Source organism: Symphodus melops, assembly GCF_947650265.1.
Source record: "Symphodus melops genome assembly, chromosome: 13".
NCBI lineage: Eukaryota > Metazoa > Chordata > Actinopteri > Labriformes > Labridae > Symphodus > Symphodus melops.
The window spans coordinates 20,223,219-20,238,621 of record NC_136703.1 but is presented as its reverse complement, the minus strand read 5'-3'; the positions used below and the strand labels follow the sequence as shown (position 1 = coordinate 20,238,621).

The 15,403-nt window shown below is 41.0% G+C and overlaps 1 protein-coding gene across 3 annotated transcripts in view; it reads right to left on the bottom strand.

Annotated features, from left to right (window-relative positions):
- Positions 1-15,403, bottom strand: part of LOC306833984 (synaptotagmin-2-like) — a 59,230-nt gene that overhangs the window by 3,440 nt on the left and 40,387 nt on the right. For 2 of the 3 annotated variants that reach the window (XM_079359687.1, XM_079359688.1), the window contains 7 exons: positions 8,900-9,115; positions 8,401-8,561; positions 4,181-4,318; positions 2,961-3,128; positions 2,425-2,592; positions 860-977; positions 395-528 (listed from right to left, as the gene is read on the bottom strand). In XM_079359687.1, the coding sequence (XP_079215813.1) occupies positions 395-528; positions 860-977; positions 2,425-2,592; positions 2,961-3,128; positions 4,181-4,318; positions 8,401-8,561; positions 8,900-9,095 (1,083 nt within the window). In that variant the 5' untranslated portion in view covers positions 9,096-9,115. The remainder of the gene's footprint in view (positions 1-394; positions 529-859; positions 978-2,424; positions 2,593-2,960; positions 3,129-4,180; positions 4,319-8,400; positions 8,562-8,899; positions 9,116-15,403) is intronic. The other variant, XM_079359689.1, reaches the window with a different exon arrangement.

Genomic DNA, 15,403 nt, shown 5'->3' with positions numbered 1-15,403 from the left:
CAAATGGCTCATAAATAAGAAATTTCCCATCCTTAGATTTACCTCTAAATGACCATCTGTTGTATGAACTTTGTCAGTCACGTTCAGTTAGAATGAGGGAAGGATCTGATAGGACGACAGTGTTTGTGTGTTTTGTGTTAATAAATGTACTTCTCAGCCATAATCGAATGTTTTCCTGCCTGATTGTTGTGTTGATACTACAACTGAACAAAGTACATATTGGCCTCTAAGCAGTAATTATTATTCATTTGTTTTCTTAATTGGATACAGTGCTTTTATACACTTCCTAATTAATTATTCAGAACAGCTGTTTTATTTCTGAAGATACATGGTACTCTTTTTTCCTCTCAAAGATCTTAAAGAGGATTTTGCCGAAGCAAGTCCGAGACCATACCTGCATCTGCTCAAGAGGAATCTCAAAGCTGAAGGACTCATTGTAGTACGGATTCAAAGTGTTCTTCTTCACTGTTGTCTTCTTCTTCTTCAGCCTCTTTCCATTCTGCAGCAGGTTAATTTTCACATAGGGATCTGAAAACGGAGAGAAGAATCAAAATCACGCCGAGGCTGTTTAAATTGCACATGCATGTTTGGGGCTGCAATGCTGTGATGCACCAACAGATGGGGCCCATGCTGAAGCCAGAGGGAGCGTGAGCTGGTGCATGGTAAGCACTGCAGCGTCAGCACGTGAGCAGAGCAGGACCGACCTAATGGCTGCGCTCACAGGCACGCTGCTTTGTTCACCGCCGTACCGCTGCAAGCATCCCATATTTCACATGAAGCTCACCGAAAGGTCAGAAGAAATAGTGTCAGGCATAAGAGCGTGAATATAAAATGTAATATCTCAGCTCCATTTATATACCTGACAGTCCTCCCACGTCCATTTTCTTCAGGTTCTTGGCCTCCAGAATACAGATGGTAAGTTTTCCAGCAGTGGGAACGTAACGCAGAGAGATGCAGATGTCACCCAGCTTCTCCGGCTGTGAGGAGGTGGAACAGGGAGAAAGTTAAGACAGGTCTGATAGAGGTTTTTTATTATCTCTTACTTACATTACATATTTACATACAAACTGCCTCATTGAACTTTAATTCTAGATATAAACACGGTTAGAAATAATTCCTGAGCTGTTCTTAAATACATGTTGTTCTTTTGAGAATAACTTGAATATTTGAGCCCGCAGGCAACTGTAGGATCAGTAAGCTCAGAAAGCTCTTGGGAGGCTGAATTGATTGATCGTACTGTTTTTCATATTCAGGTGGAGCACAATGATTAAAGAAACAGAACAGGCTTCACAAATACAGCGCAGAAAAGAGCATTTGCTAAGAAACACAAAAAAGCGTTGTTGTTTTTTTCCAGCCCTCTGAATCACACTTGTGCACAGAAAAAGTTGACACCTTGGTTATTTTCAAACTATGTCATCAGCTGAGTCAGCTGGTCAGGTTGCTCTCTGTGGAAAAGTGTTTTTTTTGCGCAGAGTCTCTTAACAATGTACTCCAGTTTTATAGAAAACTTTTTAAGATGCTTTCGAAGTCTTCTGCAGTTTACCCATTCCTCCATTTAGCTTTGCTGCTTTTTCCCCGTTCGGGGTCGCGTGGTGCAGGAGCTGATCCCAGCTGTCATTGAGTGAGAGGCGGGGTGCATCCTGGACCGGTCGCCGGTCAATCACAGGGCTGACATATAGAGAGGGACAAGCAGCCACACTCACATTCACACCTCCAGGCAATTTAGAGTCACCAATGAAGCCTAACGTGCATGTCTTTGGACTTTAGGAGGAAGTCGGAGTATCCGGAAAGAACCTAAGCAGAGAGAGCATGAAACTCTGCAGTCTATATAACATACAATCTGTTTGAGAAGAACCAAACAAGATGAGGTAAAAGATCATCTCAAGGTTTTGAAATGTTACCTTTATAAACAGAGAGCACTCACGCGTTTACTTTGAAACTGTTGCTCACAGTTTAGATTTGGGAGCTGAGCAGGAGGTGCAGGGTGGATTTAAAACCTTCTAAAAGCTGAATAAAGGTTCTTTTTGCGTCTAAGATTTCTGCTTAGAGTGGACCACGGCAGTAAAGCTGAAGGATGGACAGCTAAAAGTGTTTCAGAACTCACTACAGTATGAGGCATCATAAAGCAGAGGGCTGACAAATCTCCCTCGGTTCTTCACGACACTTAGCACGTTGTTGCATTGCCATTAGAAAATGTTTTCTGACGTAGCCTCTTTAGCTTATCCTAATTATACATACGTGTTGATATGGGAGAATAAATACAGTATGTTGACAATGGATCCTTACAAACATTCACCAGCTCTCAAACATCAGTATCTTAACTGTTATTTGCCTCAACGATTCACCTCTTGAGCCCTCATCAGTAAAAGTAATGTGCTCAAAAAAGTAAAAAAGCAATTCAGCCCTCCGCTGCACGACTCTTACCTCCTCTTGATCGGCGCTGTCCAGGTCTCTCCACTCTTCGATCGGCTTCGCTAGGTCAAGAGCCATCATGGGTATCTTAATCTCCCCGATGACATCATGTTTAGAGAAGCGATCAAAGTCGTAAACGCACATCACCAGAGTCTTTCCTCCCATCTCTTGGAACGGGATCTGGAAGACAGAAAGGGATCCTCTTTGACTCATTTTCAGGAGGAACGAACGAGCCTGACTTTGAGCAAGGGAAATCGGTTTGAATTGTGTTTTTATAGAGCTGTGTCAGCAGGCACTCGAGGTGGCCCGCTCCTTTAATTTGATTCTCTACCACTTTCTCCTTGTCAGACACCTTCAATGTGTCTGCTCCTTTTTATCCCCGCTGGACTGAAGACTTTGTGAAAAAGATACAAGGATCTCAGGCGAGACAAAAGACAGAGGGGAACGTTTCACCCGCTAACCAGCCCTTCTGCAAATCAAACAGCATGACGCGCGTGTTATTTGAATAAGTAATAAGTAAAGGGTGACGGAGAGTTGTTCCAGCTTACCTTGAAGGTAAAGGTCTCGTTGAAGACAGGATTGAGAGTTTTCTTGTGGACCTTTGTGTCGTACTTCTTCTTCTTATCTGGGAGGACAAAGACTTTGACGTAGGGGTCGGAGGTGCCGCCGCTGTCCATGGAGAGGAGGTCAGCTGCTTGCAGGATCCCCACAGTCAGCTGCGGGAGAGAGCAGAGAGCCAGTACCAGATTAAATAGTGAGAGTTTCTCCAGCTCGGGTACTGCAATCCCTCAACAGATTTCGGGTCTTATCAGACCTTTTAACAGCTGTTATCAGGTGAAATCGGTAGCAAAGATATGAGGTGGTAGTGCACTTCTCTACTTCCTGGTCTGCTGAATAGGCCTTTATCATAAATCAGAAAGTGTAGTGTGTGAGGCTGAAAGTGTTAGAGGAGCTACTTCAGGTTTGTATGCAACCAATAACCATGAATTATGCCAAATGTGCTCTAGATAGTAATCTAGTTTTGGTGAACTAAAGCTGCATAGAAAAGTAGTTTATACTATTTACAAAAAAAATATTTTGATATGTTGGAAGAATGAATCACAATACGAGCTTTATATGCTTCAAATAGTAATAAAAATGTCCTGTGTCGTTTTTGTATTCATGTCTTGAGCACATTGTCGCGCCACTTTGTTCACAGCTTGTTGGTGCAGCACAGCTTTGAGCTCTAAAACCCTGCACATCATTTCAACTGGTCACCATGTAAGTATGGTCAATAACAGCTCTGGTCTTGTACCATGAGTCCATTGTACCTTCCAGGAACAATGACTTAATTTGGAGTATTACAACTAGCATGAGCGCTCAATTAGCCAAGTCACTACTAGAATAGTAAACAAACATGTATAGTATAGTATATAGTATAGTTCAAGCCAAAAACGTTTACACCTAAAATATTCCATTTTAGGGTTAAAATTTCAGTTTTAAGTTAAGAACTGTACTTTTCTGTTTTTGTTATTAACACTTCAAAGGGAGCTACTACATGACTTCAAGTAAAACTACAAAGACACACTTATTAACTTTCACCCATTAAGGTGTGTCTAATATGACCCAGTTTACATTTGTTGTTTTCAGAGATTAACAACACAAAAAAGTCTAAGCTATATGTCAGCCACTAAAGCATCGGTGCAAACATGGATGTACGTGAACTATAGCTGCAAGCTGATGTTAAGCTAGTGGCTCTAATCTAATGTCAAATCTGTTAAGTGCTTGCCTTGTTCTCCTGGAAGTCGTAATCAATGGAGTACTGCAGCTTCCCGAGCTTCTCTTTCTCCTTCACTTCTTCCTCTTTCTCGTCTCCGGTCAGTCCGGGTTCCACATCGTCCTCTTCATCATCGTCATCCTGTTGTTTCTGCAGGGACAAAAAAAAGGGAGGCAGGCGGCAGGAGAAGGCGTAAGATGACGTTTGTGAGCTGGTGGCTGTGCTGAACTCTAAACCCAGGGCATCAGCAGTCGGGTTAGTCCCAGCACCTACCTGCCACTTACCCCCTCTCACCCCGGTGTTACAAGTGCAATCTGTTCATCGATGACCACGGTTGCAACCTGACTTGATTTCACTATTTCTTGGGTGACACCATTTGCTGTTTTCCTTTACTTAATAAGCTTGACAAGTGTATTCAAATCTGCCTTACACAGAGGGGGGTTTTCTCTTTGACTACAACATGCTGGAGAAATGTCTTTAGAACTATTTGTTTATAGTGCAAAGAGTAGAGAGAGACAGAAAGAACGAGTGAGGAAAAAGTGAGAAACAAGAGAATAAAAAAATGGTCAAAATACAAAGGGTGGACAGAAAAACAGGATCACCTTACAATATATTGCATTCTTATACAACAGCCATGCAGAAACCTCTGGAAGTTCTTCTGACTGGTAAAAAAAAATGAGACCTTTATTACACTATTACAGCAAACTGTTTTGGATTTGGCCCATCAGTTATGTGGCTTGTGTAGGTGCCTGTAATTGTGCTTAGTACAGGGCACAGATCAAGTGCTGGGAGCAAAACAGGAAAAAAGAAATGTCAACTTTGAGGGGACTGCACTGCAGTTACACAAACAACAACAACACAGGCAACTACACAAATCCCAGATATGACTAATCCCAAGTGAGTCATATTAAGTTGGTTAAAAAAAAAGTCCAAAAAATCGTGACGGCATATCCCACACAGCAGAGAGCTGTATCAGCAAAGATGAGCCAATGTGACAAGTGAACAGGCTGAGGGATATTATGCGATGTTTTCTCATAAAAAAAAAAAAGACACACAGCAAAGTTCTCTCATTTTTGAAGAGGAAGTGGACAATTCCGGCTGGCCTGCATTGCTGAGAAACTGCAACGCTTTGTGCTATAATGCAAGGTGTTCTTGTTCTTTTATCCACCTCGTGCGCAGTAGTTCACGTACTGGGCTGTCACGAGCAGCAGTGCGTCCTTACTGAGACGAACTGAAGGACGCAGCTACAGAGAGGGGATGTGATTTGATCAAACCACCGACGCGGTGATTCCTGACACTTTCCTTTCAAACTGGCTAAAACTGCAGCTGCGAATTCTCCGAATGACGCGTAAGCTTTTCTAACACTGGTCTACATCAAGCCAGACAATACAACTGTTTGCCTCTTTATCTCCTCCTGACATCCCAAAGTCTCATTAACGTGTTTACACGAGGATCGCTGATGGGATTTTTGACTGGATTAGTCTGCTGGCCTCATGGCTGTAACTAACTGAATAATGGTTTTAATCAGTGGTTTATTCCAAACTCGTACTTAAGGCAAATTATTGCCCCTCTTTTTGTGCCCTCGAACAACATCCATCGGTTTACAGATGGCTAACTGCTCCTTAAAATTTGTTTCGTACGAAGAAGATACATCAAGTGGTCTGCTATCAACCGTCTTTCTTTACCATCACACCCAGTGACTCTTCAGTCTTTTGGTGTCTAAGGGATCAAGAGCACTTTGCTCTGATGTGAATATTAAAGCAAAACTTTCATTCTGGACGTCATACAAAGCTGGATAATATCTTAGTATGGCCTACTTTCCTATGGCTGTCTTCTTGAAAAAACACTGATGTCTTCGTAAGACTGGAGGGTCCAGCTACTCACTGATGAGCTGGAAGAGGAACAAGGCACACACACACACACTGAACACACACAGATAACACACACTATCACACACCATACTGTACTGCACACCCCCGCATGTACTCGCACACACATTTTCTTCCATGCAGGCTCTCATGCATGCTTAAACCTCACTCAAACTGTGTCACATTCTCACACAATATCCTTACAGTACATGTGGCATTCTCTATCTTTATTGTGCTAAATGCTTTTCATTCACGCATGCCAGGCCACACAATGCAGGGTCCGAGTTTCTCACTGATGGAAAATGTAAATGTATCACCTTACCTAAAAGTCTTCTAAACCTCTGGGACAAAACATGTTTGTGAACTCCAAAAATGTCTGTACAAATTTTTCTGAGTGAAATGTACACATCCATGGAGGGGGGGAGGGGGGGGGGGGGGGGGTCATGCTAAATTGAAAATGTCTACATGTTCTCAAACTTCCAGTGGGGGTTCAAAGACAAAGACCTGGTGTGTCTGAATGTGTTGCCCTTTGCTCTACTCAGTGGGCCGAACTGTGGCCTCGGGACCAATGTTTTGTTCAGCAAACTACGCGTAAAAGGAAAGAGGCCAATTCATCGGCGGTTTAACTTTGGATGTGTGGAGACGTGCAAACATGGGCAAACATTCTGGCCCACCATTTCTCCTCAGTGAGACCCGAGTGCTTCAAGGAGGAGAGGGCGTCAATGACTGTCACCTAGTATGTCAGCAGCATGGGTCATCCAGGAAAGTTACTCTCAAGTCAAGTTGTGGCCATTCAATGGTACCTACTGCAAGGGCATATGCTGGTCTTTGTCAAGAGATACAAAAAAGCTTTATCTGTTGTGGAACTTGGAGCGTGTTTGCACGTATGTCTCAGTATGGCTTAGTGTATGAATTTTAAACCCAAGTTAATAATATCCCTTTGGAGAAAAATGTGTGCATGATGTCAGGTGTTTTGGTTGTTTTTTTTGTTTGTTTTTTTTTTAAATCGGGGCCTGTCGTAGTGGAAACATGCTCAAAGCTCCCAGTTAGGTAAAGTTCCAGCTATTATTTGACAAATACCCAGCTTACCCCTTGCACATGCATGTTAGTGATCTCTAGTGAGTTGCTGAGTGCACTCGTCATTCAAGGGCTGAACCATAGGATGAGTTTCATGTTCATTTCAAACCATAGACACTTAAACACATCTCTGTTTTGTTGTTGTTTTTTTTTTTTTTTTTTTGGTAAAACAAATAGCAAACTCTGGATTTTCAAGACATAGCAGTTGGTGCGGCATATCATTTCAGTGGGGGTTTGCGAAGCAGCTTAATCGCTCCCATAGATTCCTCAAGCACCCGCAGCACCTAAGCTTGCATAAAAACTAAGGAAGCCATAGCACTCATTGTCATCAACATTGCAATCCAAAACCCTCCCCTGTCAAGCCCAGCCCGCCACCCGCTACCACCACCACCACCTCTCCCCCCACCCCTGCCCTGGTCTGCGCTTACACAGAGCGGCCAGAGAGGGGCACCGCGTGCTGTCAGACCTACCGTAGGCAGAGAAGTCCACCACAGTCAAGATACACGGAGCACACATAAGACACAAAGCAGGAAGGAGGAGAGCAGAGACAAAGGCAGAGATTGAACTCACAGCAGACACCAAAAGAAGGGTCATCACAGCAAATGCAGTCAGCTACACTGTACGGGAGCGAGGAAAATGACAGATAGAGGGGCCTACTCATTAGCACAATCATATCTTGTGCAGCAAGGCGGCTGGGTTTTAAAATAGCTCCACTTTAAGATGCTTTCTTATTGCACTTTGTCAAATCATCAGTCATGCATGTGAAAAAATGATAATTACAGGACTAAAAAACAACCGCATTGTGCTACCCTCTCATTTTCATAAATACTCTTTCATGAATGGGGAAACAATAGTTGGGCTGAAGACATGAGAGTCCTGTCATTTTCCACTCAAATCCCAGAAAGCACTCGTGAGAGAAAGAGCAACAATAACATTAATGACAAATACGTTAATCAACTCAACAAAAAAAAAAGGAGACGAAAGAATGGATAAAGACGGTTATTAAAACCTGTGGAGAGTAAACTGCATTAGAAAGCCATCAAATAGTTAAACAGTATACAGGAATGATATGTAGTATAACACACACTGGATTAAAAAGGTGTTACTACAGTATCTTGTAGAATTAGCTGAGTCAATTGTATCCCTACATGCATGTTGTCTCTGTATTGAAGCACAGTGTGATACTGTAAGCCCCACAGCTGTTACATAACAGGCTCCTGATTCACCTACAGTGTACATGTATAGATTCCCCTCGGCCGGGATGCAACCCCAGGCGGTGGAACATACCTCTCCCCCTTTAAGATTCTTCATTCCCATGTCACCCTTCCCCTTCTTGCCCTTCTTGTTCTTCTTCTTCTTGCAACAGCATTTCTTGATGATGCAGAAGCAGCATGTTAGAATGAGTAAAGCAGCGACCACAGCGATGGCAATGATGGCCCAGGATGGCACTGAAGAGGACATACAGATCAACACATATAGATCCAAAATCCGCACATTCGAAAGAGAAGAAAAAGAAGCAAGTAGTTTGACATTTCACCGAGCAATCATTTAGCCCTCTTCATGTCATGTCCAAGGCCAAACATATTTAGTGAGAGGTGCTAGGTTAGCAATTAGATTGTGTGTAAATTAGATTTCTTTGCAATTAGGAGGGGCAGCCAGTGATCAATAGTGAATAAAGACATTATATCACTAACAATGCCTGGGGCTAAAGAGAGAATCTAATTCAAAAATCGTTGACTGAAAGTCGCATCAGTACAAGTCGGTGGGGTCTTTGTCTGGCACTCACGTGGGATCTTGTCGATTTCATTCAGGAACTTGTTCTTGATCTCGTCGAAGGCATCGTTCTTGTCGACCGGCTCGGTGGAGTTATCAGCGGAGACTAATGCGACGGGGGCTGGAGTCACAGTCAAGGCACTGGCCCCCGTTGGCTTGGCAGCAACCATGGGCGATGTCTGATGCTTGAACAAGTTCCACTTCGTCATTTAGGCTGCACACACAGTCCCTGAGAGACAGAACGAAAACAATCGTCATCAGCAGAGAGGCAGTGCTTGGAGAAATGTGCGAGCATTGGCTTGGTCCCCCCCCCCCCCCCCCCCCCATGCCCATTATGGTTCACTACTCACTACTAATGTAGCAAGTCAGAGGGGCTCATTGAGCCAATTTTCACATTTTTTGAAACATTTAAAATCAGAGAAACCCCATGCAGAGTTCCTGCTTTTTGTGCATTTTAGTGTTTAAGAGACAAAATAATTCATGCATAAAGGTGAAAACGCACAAGCTTTTTTTAGTGGTGTATTAAGTCAGCAGAAAAAAAAACAACTGACGAAACAGATAGGGTTTGATGCATAACATTGTCGACAAGCTGTTTAAAGACATGGTTCTTCATTGAACATCATGCAGAATCGTCATAAAATGTGTAAATAATGAAAACAATGTTGCTATGGTCAGTCGTTTAATCCCTGCCAACATGGAGAAGTCTCCTATAGGTAAACTATAAAACCCAAATTAATTTGTCTGCATGGAAAAAAATCTAACTCAATAGAATAACAAATAAATGCCACGTCATATTATTTAGGAACATAATTGCATAACATGAATGTCAGACTATATAGTTGTGTTCAAAAGGTCCACCTGAGCTCCCCCCCCCACATCTGCCATGAGAGCAAACACAGTAAGACAAGCAAACAGAAACTGGTTCTATTGGATTTTCTGATGAGCTCAATGGACGCAAATGAAAAAATAGAATCATAAAAATAAAATCCATTCCCAGCAAAGCAGCCGTCACATAGAGCCAACCTTATGAAATATTCACAAATTGAAGAGGTTTGAATAGTCTTGAGAACTTGCAATGGCGTACTCTGATGTCTGTTGTTAGCAAGAAGTTAGTGTCTGTAGCCAGCTCAGGCTCTACAGTTCAATAAAAGTTAACTTCCGAAACGTTGTAAAAAAAAAAAAAAGGGAAAAATATTTCAAAGGTTTCAAAGTTATAATTCCACTGATATGACATGACTGACTAATACAAGTGTTGTAACTAATTACTAATCAATAAAAAACAGGTAAGAAAACCGTTTGCTTTCAAAGCTTACAAGCACTGCTACATAATCAAAAACAAAATAAATAGAATATCTCGCGCACATCGATCTTAAAGGGAAAGTACACCTTTTTATCAACATGCACCAAATCACTCAAAAACATGAATTCTACTATGCTTTTAACATTTTAAACTGTATTTATCAATCAATCAATCACACTTTATTTGTATAGCACCTTCCAGTACCAAATGGTGCACAAGGTGCTTTCCAGGGTAAAAACAAGAACAAGGCAATCCAACTAAAACATAATTAAAACACAATGGTGACATGAAAGAGCAACATTATTTATCATTATGAACTGTTCTTACTATTAATTTAAAGTATATCTGTAGGTACTTTGTTGGTGAGATTTTGTCATCATTGCCAAAGGCCTCTTTGTCCATCAAATTAAAAGTATCCACGCCAAAACAAATTAGGAACAAAGGAAGCTGGAAGCACCTTTGCGAAACATTAAATGAGCTATTTAAGCTCCTGATTGACACGTGTCACCCTCTAGCCCAAAACGTGTTTGGTTGAAAAAAACAATGCAATAAGGCAATTCAAACCTTGAGCAAATAAATGAATCTGATGACTCAAGCCAGACTCATGATGCTCAGACTTGAGCTTCTTTACATTAAGGTCACACTGGTATGGTACAACAGAATAAGTCTTAAACATATAAACAAATAATGACAACAATCTTATCATCCATCCATCCATTATCTTTACAGCTTTTTCCCTTTCGGGGTCACAGGCGAGCTGGAGTCGATCCCAGCTGTCATTGGGCGAAGGGTGGGATACACCCTGGACTGTTGGACAGTCAATCGAAGGACCTTATGATTCATGAATCATATGGCAGGTAACCACACTGAGTTTCCTTTGATAAAAACGGTCCACAACAACCAAAGAAAACATTCAATCCATTTTTACTGAGAGGTAATTAATTATGTATTTTGTATCATAAATAACTATGACAGTCAACACCACAGTATTTCCCTTTATTTGTTACAGTGCTATGAGTTCAGAGGATAATGATTTGAGACCATTTACCCACAATATTCACAAGATATAACTATCACTTCACATTTGTTTTGTCCTGTTTCTGCCCTGTAGTCAAGCCAACAGAGCTTGGCCAGGGGAGGTGTTTAACCAAAGAAACAAAATGAACATCTTCAGGCTGTTTGTAACTACAGGCCAAACAAATGTTCAATCAGAGCTCTTATCGGTTCCAGAAGTCACACTGTGACAAGTGCAGCTGAGAGCGCCATGTCGACAGAGTGATCGAGCAAGACCTCCATCCATCGAAAGATGACAAGCATAACAAGAGGAGACTTCTGACGTCGATTTTTATTAAAGTCATAGTGATATGGGCAAAAAGAGAAGGAATTTCCCATTTCTCAACTGTCACTTCTCCCAGTCAGTGACTGAGATTCTGCTTCTATTTATTGCCACGTATAAATTATTTAAATTCAGACTGACAGCGGGAAGGATAAGCTTATATTATTCACAGGCCAAGAACCATTTATACATCTTAAAATATACGTCTCTGAAAAGACTGGTGCAGCATTTGGGTACAAATAGCCGTCGTCTTGCTATAATATACTAAGATGGGAACTCAGCAATTGGAAAAATTGAGAATATGACTCAGAATCTCTATAACCCATCACATAATTGAAAATGAGAGTGTTACTCAGTCAAATAGCAATCACAGGAATCACTTTCTCTTATGTATCGTCCATTACTTCAGCTATTGTGCTATGTTAAAAGCATCCACTTCTGTGGTTTATGCTCATTTTATCCTGTTTGTCCCTCGAATCCGGCCAGTTAAATTACCATTCATGGACATGTGCTAAAGCTTTTTTATCTGCCACACTTTAAGGGTCGAGAGCGAGGAGAGACAGAGAGGACACAGACGTGCATGTTTCTGTTTGATGACCATTAGTCCAGATTAAGTGAAGCTTTGAAGGCTCACTCCAGACGAACGTTATGATTTTTTACATAAATAAGGAAAATATAAGAAAGCCAATAAACGTTACCCATTAAATGACAACTCTAAATAATCAATTTCGCTGTTTTTATCCTGAACAACAGTTCTTCATGCTAGCAGCTCTGTGAGCCACCTCAGCAGTGCCCTGAGCTAAATGCTGATGACATCATGTTGACATGCTCCCAATGACAGGGCTAACAAGATGATAGCTGATGTTATCATGCTAACATTTGCTAACGCTTGTGACAGACTGGGGAGAGTTGGAGCATCGTAAAAGTGACTTGTTTGGCGTTTAGAAAACAATGATAAGACAAAAAGATGTTTCCAAGATGTTTTTGTTGATCCTTTTGGAATAATAAATGAGTGCCGAATTTGTTTAAAAAAAAAAAAAAAAAAAAAACCCTCAGAAATGTAGAGACTTTTTAATCAACACTAAAGATATCATCTTGGTGGGGTTGTTAAACAAGGAATCAAAGAATCCCCAAAATACTATGATTCATCCCATGTAAACTATTAATATCCATATCGACATTATGCCAGTCCATGTTGTTTATCATTTCACTGTGCATGTGAAAACTTCTACCTGCTTTGAAAACACTGCAGATCCAAATCTGATATTAAGTACAAATATTTAAGTACACTTGACAAAAGACAATCTATTTGCCAAATCAGCAATTGGACTTTTGCTAAAATCAATTATTAGGTCAGTGTTGCAGGCTGATAGAGGATTTATATTCATGCCCGTGTGGCACATATTGAAGATTGTGTTGGCTTTTGGAACAATTAAACTAAGAATATGTTTCCACTCTGTTGTGTTCCTTTTAACAAGTAAAAATCAACTATTCACAGGAATTTAACATATTTTAGAGACTTGAATTTAAGCAGTAAAAGTAGAACTGATTTTTGAGATAGAAAGGTTCAACCCTGCTTAAGATATGCGGGCACCCCAGTCAAGAAAGTCTGTCTCCACCTCTGGTCGGTGAGGCAAAGCCAAAGGATCAAAGTCAGATTCAATGGGATTCATCCTCAGCAAGCAATACTTTTTGTACCAAATTTCATGTCAAACAGCCATTTAGATACTTCAGTGTAGACCAAAGCCAACAGAAACCGTCAGTCCTAGAGCCACTGTAGAGAGACATAGCATGATATCAAACAGACTTGGGTTAGGGTAATGCATACTCTAAATTACGAAGGTGATAAATGAATGTGGAAGCAACAAACTCAAAGCGAAAAGCTAGTATTTGAAAGAGGAAAAAGAGGCACAATGGTGATTAAATCTCTGGTGCATCTCTTACATATTGGAAAGGAACAGAGCACCATATGCCTCTTGCTCATTAACATCACTGAGATGCCCTTGAGCCAGGCTCTTAACCTCCACCTGCACCAGCGGAGCCACACTGAGAGCGGATCACACTATGGTTTTGCTGGGCAGCATCCAAACGACAACCTGTGTAAACAAGTGAGCACAGAGCCGTTTTGTTGGATTCCTTCCCTGGATGAATAAAAGTTAAAAATAGACCTCTTATCCAATAGGTATTCCATACTATTCTCAATTACTCAATCGTGTGGGAGGTTTTTTTGCTCCATCTCCCAATGTACGCCTCATAGCGTTAGCGTTTGAGTCATCAGAATTAGTGAAAACAAAATGGCTCTGCTCCACGGCCCAGAGCAGAGCAGCTACGGGCATGATCCAGCCCTTATCACTAAACACACTGCTCTGAGTTGGAGGGGGATCAAGCACTTTTATCTTCACTACACAAACAAATACCATGTAGAAAACCCACGTAAGAACACAGCAATAGAATTAAAAAGTTGTGTAACATCAAAGTTAGGCTATATGTATCTATTAAATACAGCATCCTTAACACATGGGAAGGGAAAAGGCTATGATAACTGTGGAAAGCACGGTTTCATACTTTGAGGAGATGTATGGAATCTGGGAGAGCCGGTGCTGTGGGCTTGTTTCATTTCACAAGAAATTAAAAAAAAAAATTCTACTCACACAACTAGTTCTCTTCTTTTAAACAAATGAAGAAATAAAGCATTACATTTTCATTTAAAAACAGAATACATACAACCAGAGTCAAAATAAGAATAACTTTATGCATTACAAGATTACACGATCTGCCTATAGCGTGGCTGACAGAGTATCATAGTGAGTATCACCTTTGTGTTGGTTATTGCGTTTTAGGGGACAACATTGCAAAGAGCTTATTGTATTATTATATGACATTCTTGGCCTTCTCACCTCATCAGGATTTATAGTCAGATGAAAAAATAGAAATCCAAAGAACATCATCACTTTGACCATGAATGTTACACACAGGGAACATATCTCTTAAAGGCACTTTTTTTAAAAATGGCTTTTCAAGGCATTTCTATGCCAGACAGGGAAAAAATAAAAATCAATACAGACAAGCAATAAAGTTACCGAGCAAGACTTGTATCAGGCATCTTAACTAAAGCTACTGGGGTGCAACCTGACATTTATTTAATGAGCCTCACTGTGTATGCTTTAAAACTCTTAATCATAAGACATACACGTCTATTTTGAGTAAAACACTTAAGGACAATCAAATCATAGGCATCACATTTTGTCTTCATCAGCATTAGAATATGCATCACTAAGAAACTCTCAAATATGCCTACACACTAAATGCTCATACTTAATTACCACCCACCTGGTAAACTCTGAAAAAAAAAAAAAAAATCATATATAGTGTGAAGGCACATGACCGGGAAATGTCCTAGTTTATCTGACGTCATGTGCTCGATGACCTACTGACCACATAGTGTGACATCCTCCCAAGTGACGGGAAAGCCCAGCCTGCGGATAAGACAACTCGAGAGGGGAGATGGTTGTGTTTATGGAGGGCTTATTAGCACCCAGGTCAGAACTAAGAGAAAACAACCAAAGGAGAGTGGGCTAAATTCTTGCAGCTGTTTCATTACACGAGGACAAGCAACCTGAAAAGCAATTAATTATTAACCTACAGCCAGGCAGCCAAGTCCTTCATTTCCCAGTGGCCCTTAAAACTCTCCAATAGAGCAGCTAACACTGCTGTCTGACAGTAACTGTCTTATGTGTGTGTTTGAGTTACATTTTAATCCATATTTTCTCATTAAAGCAGCCCCTTTCAAATCCTTTCAAACGTCTTAAAATGGCTTCTGTTGTGAAAGTAGAAAAAAAAATGGTCACGGGGTCATGAGAATCCAGCTTGGGGCAACAGTC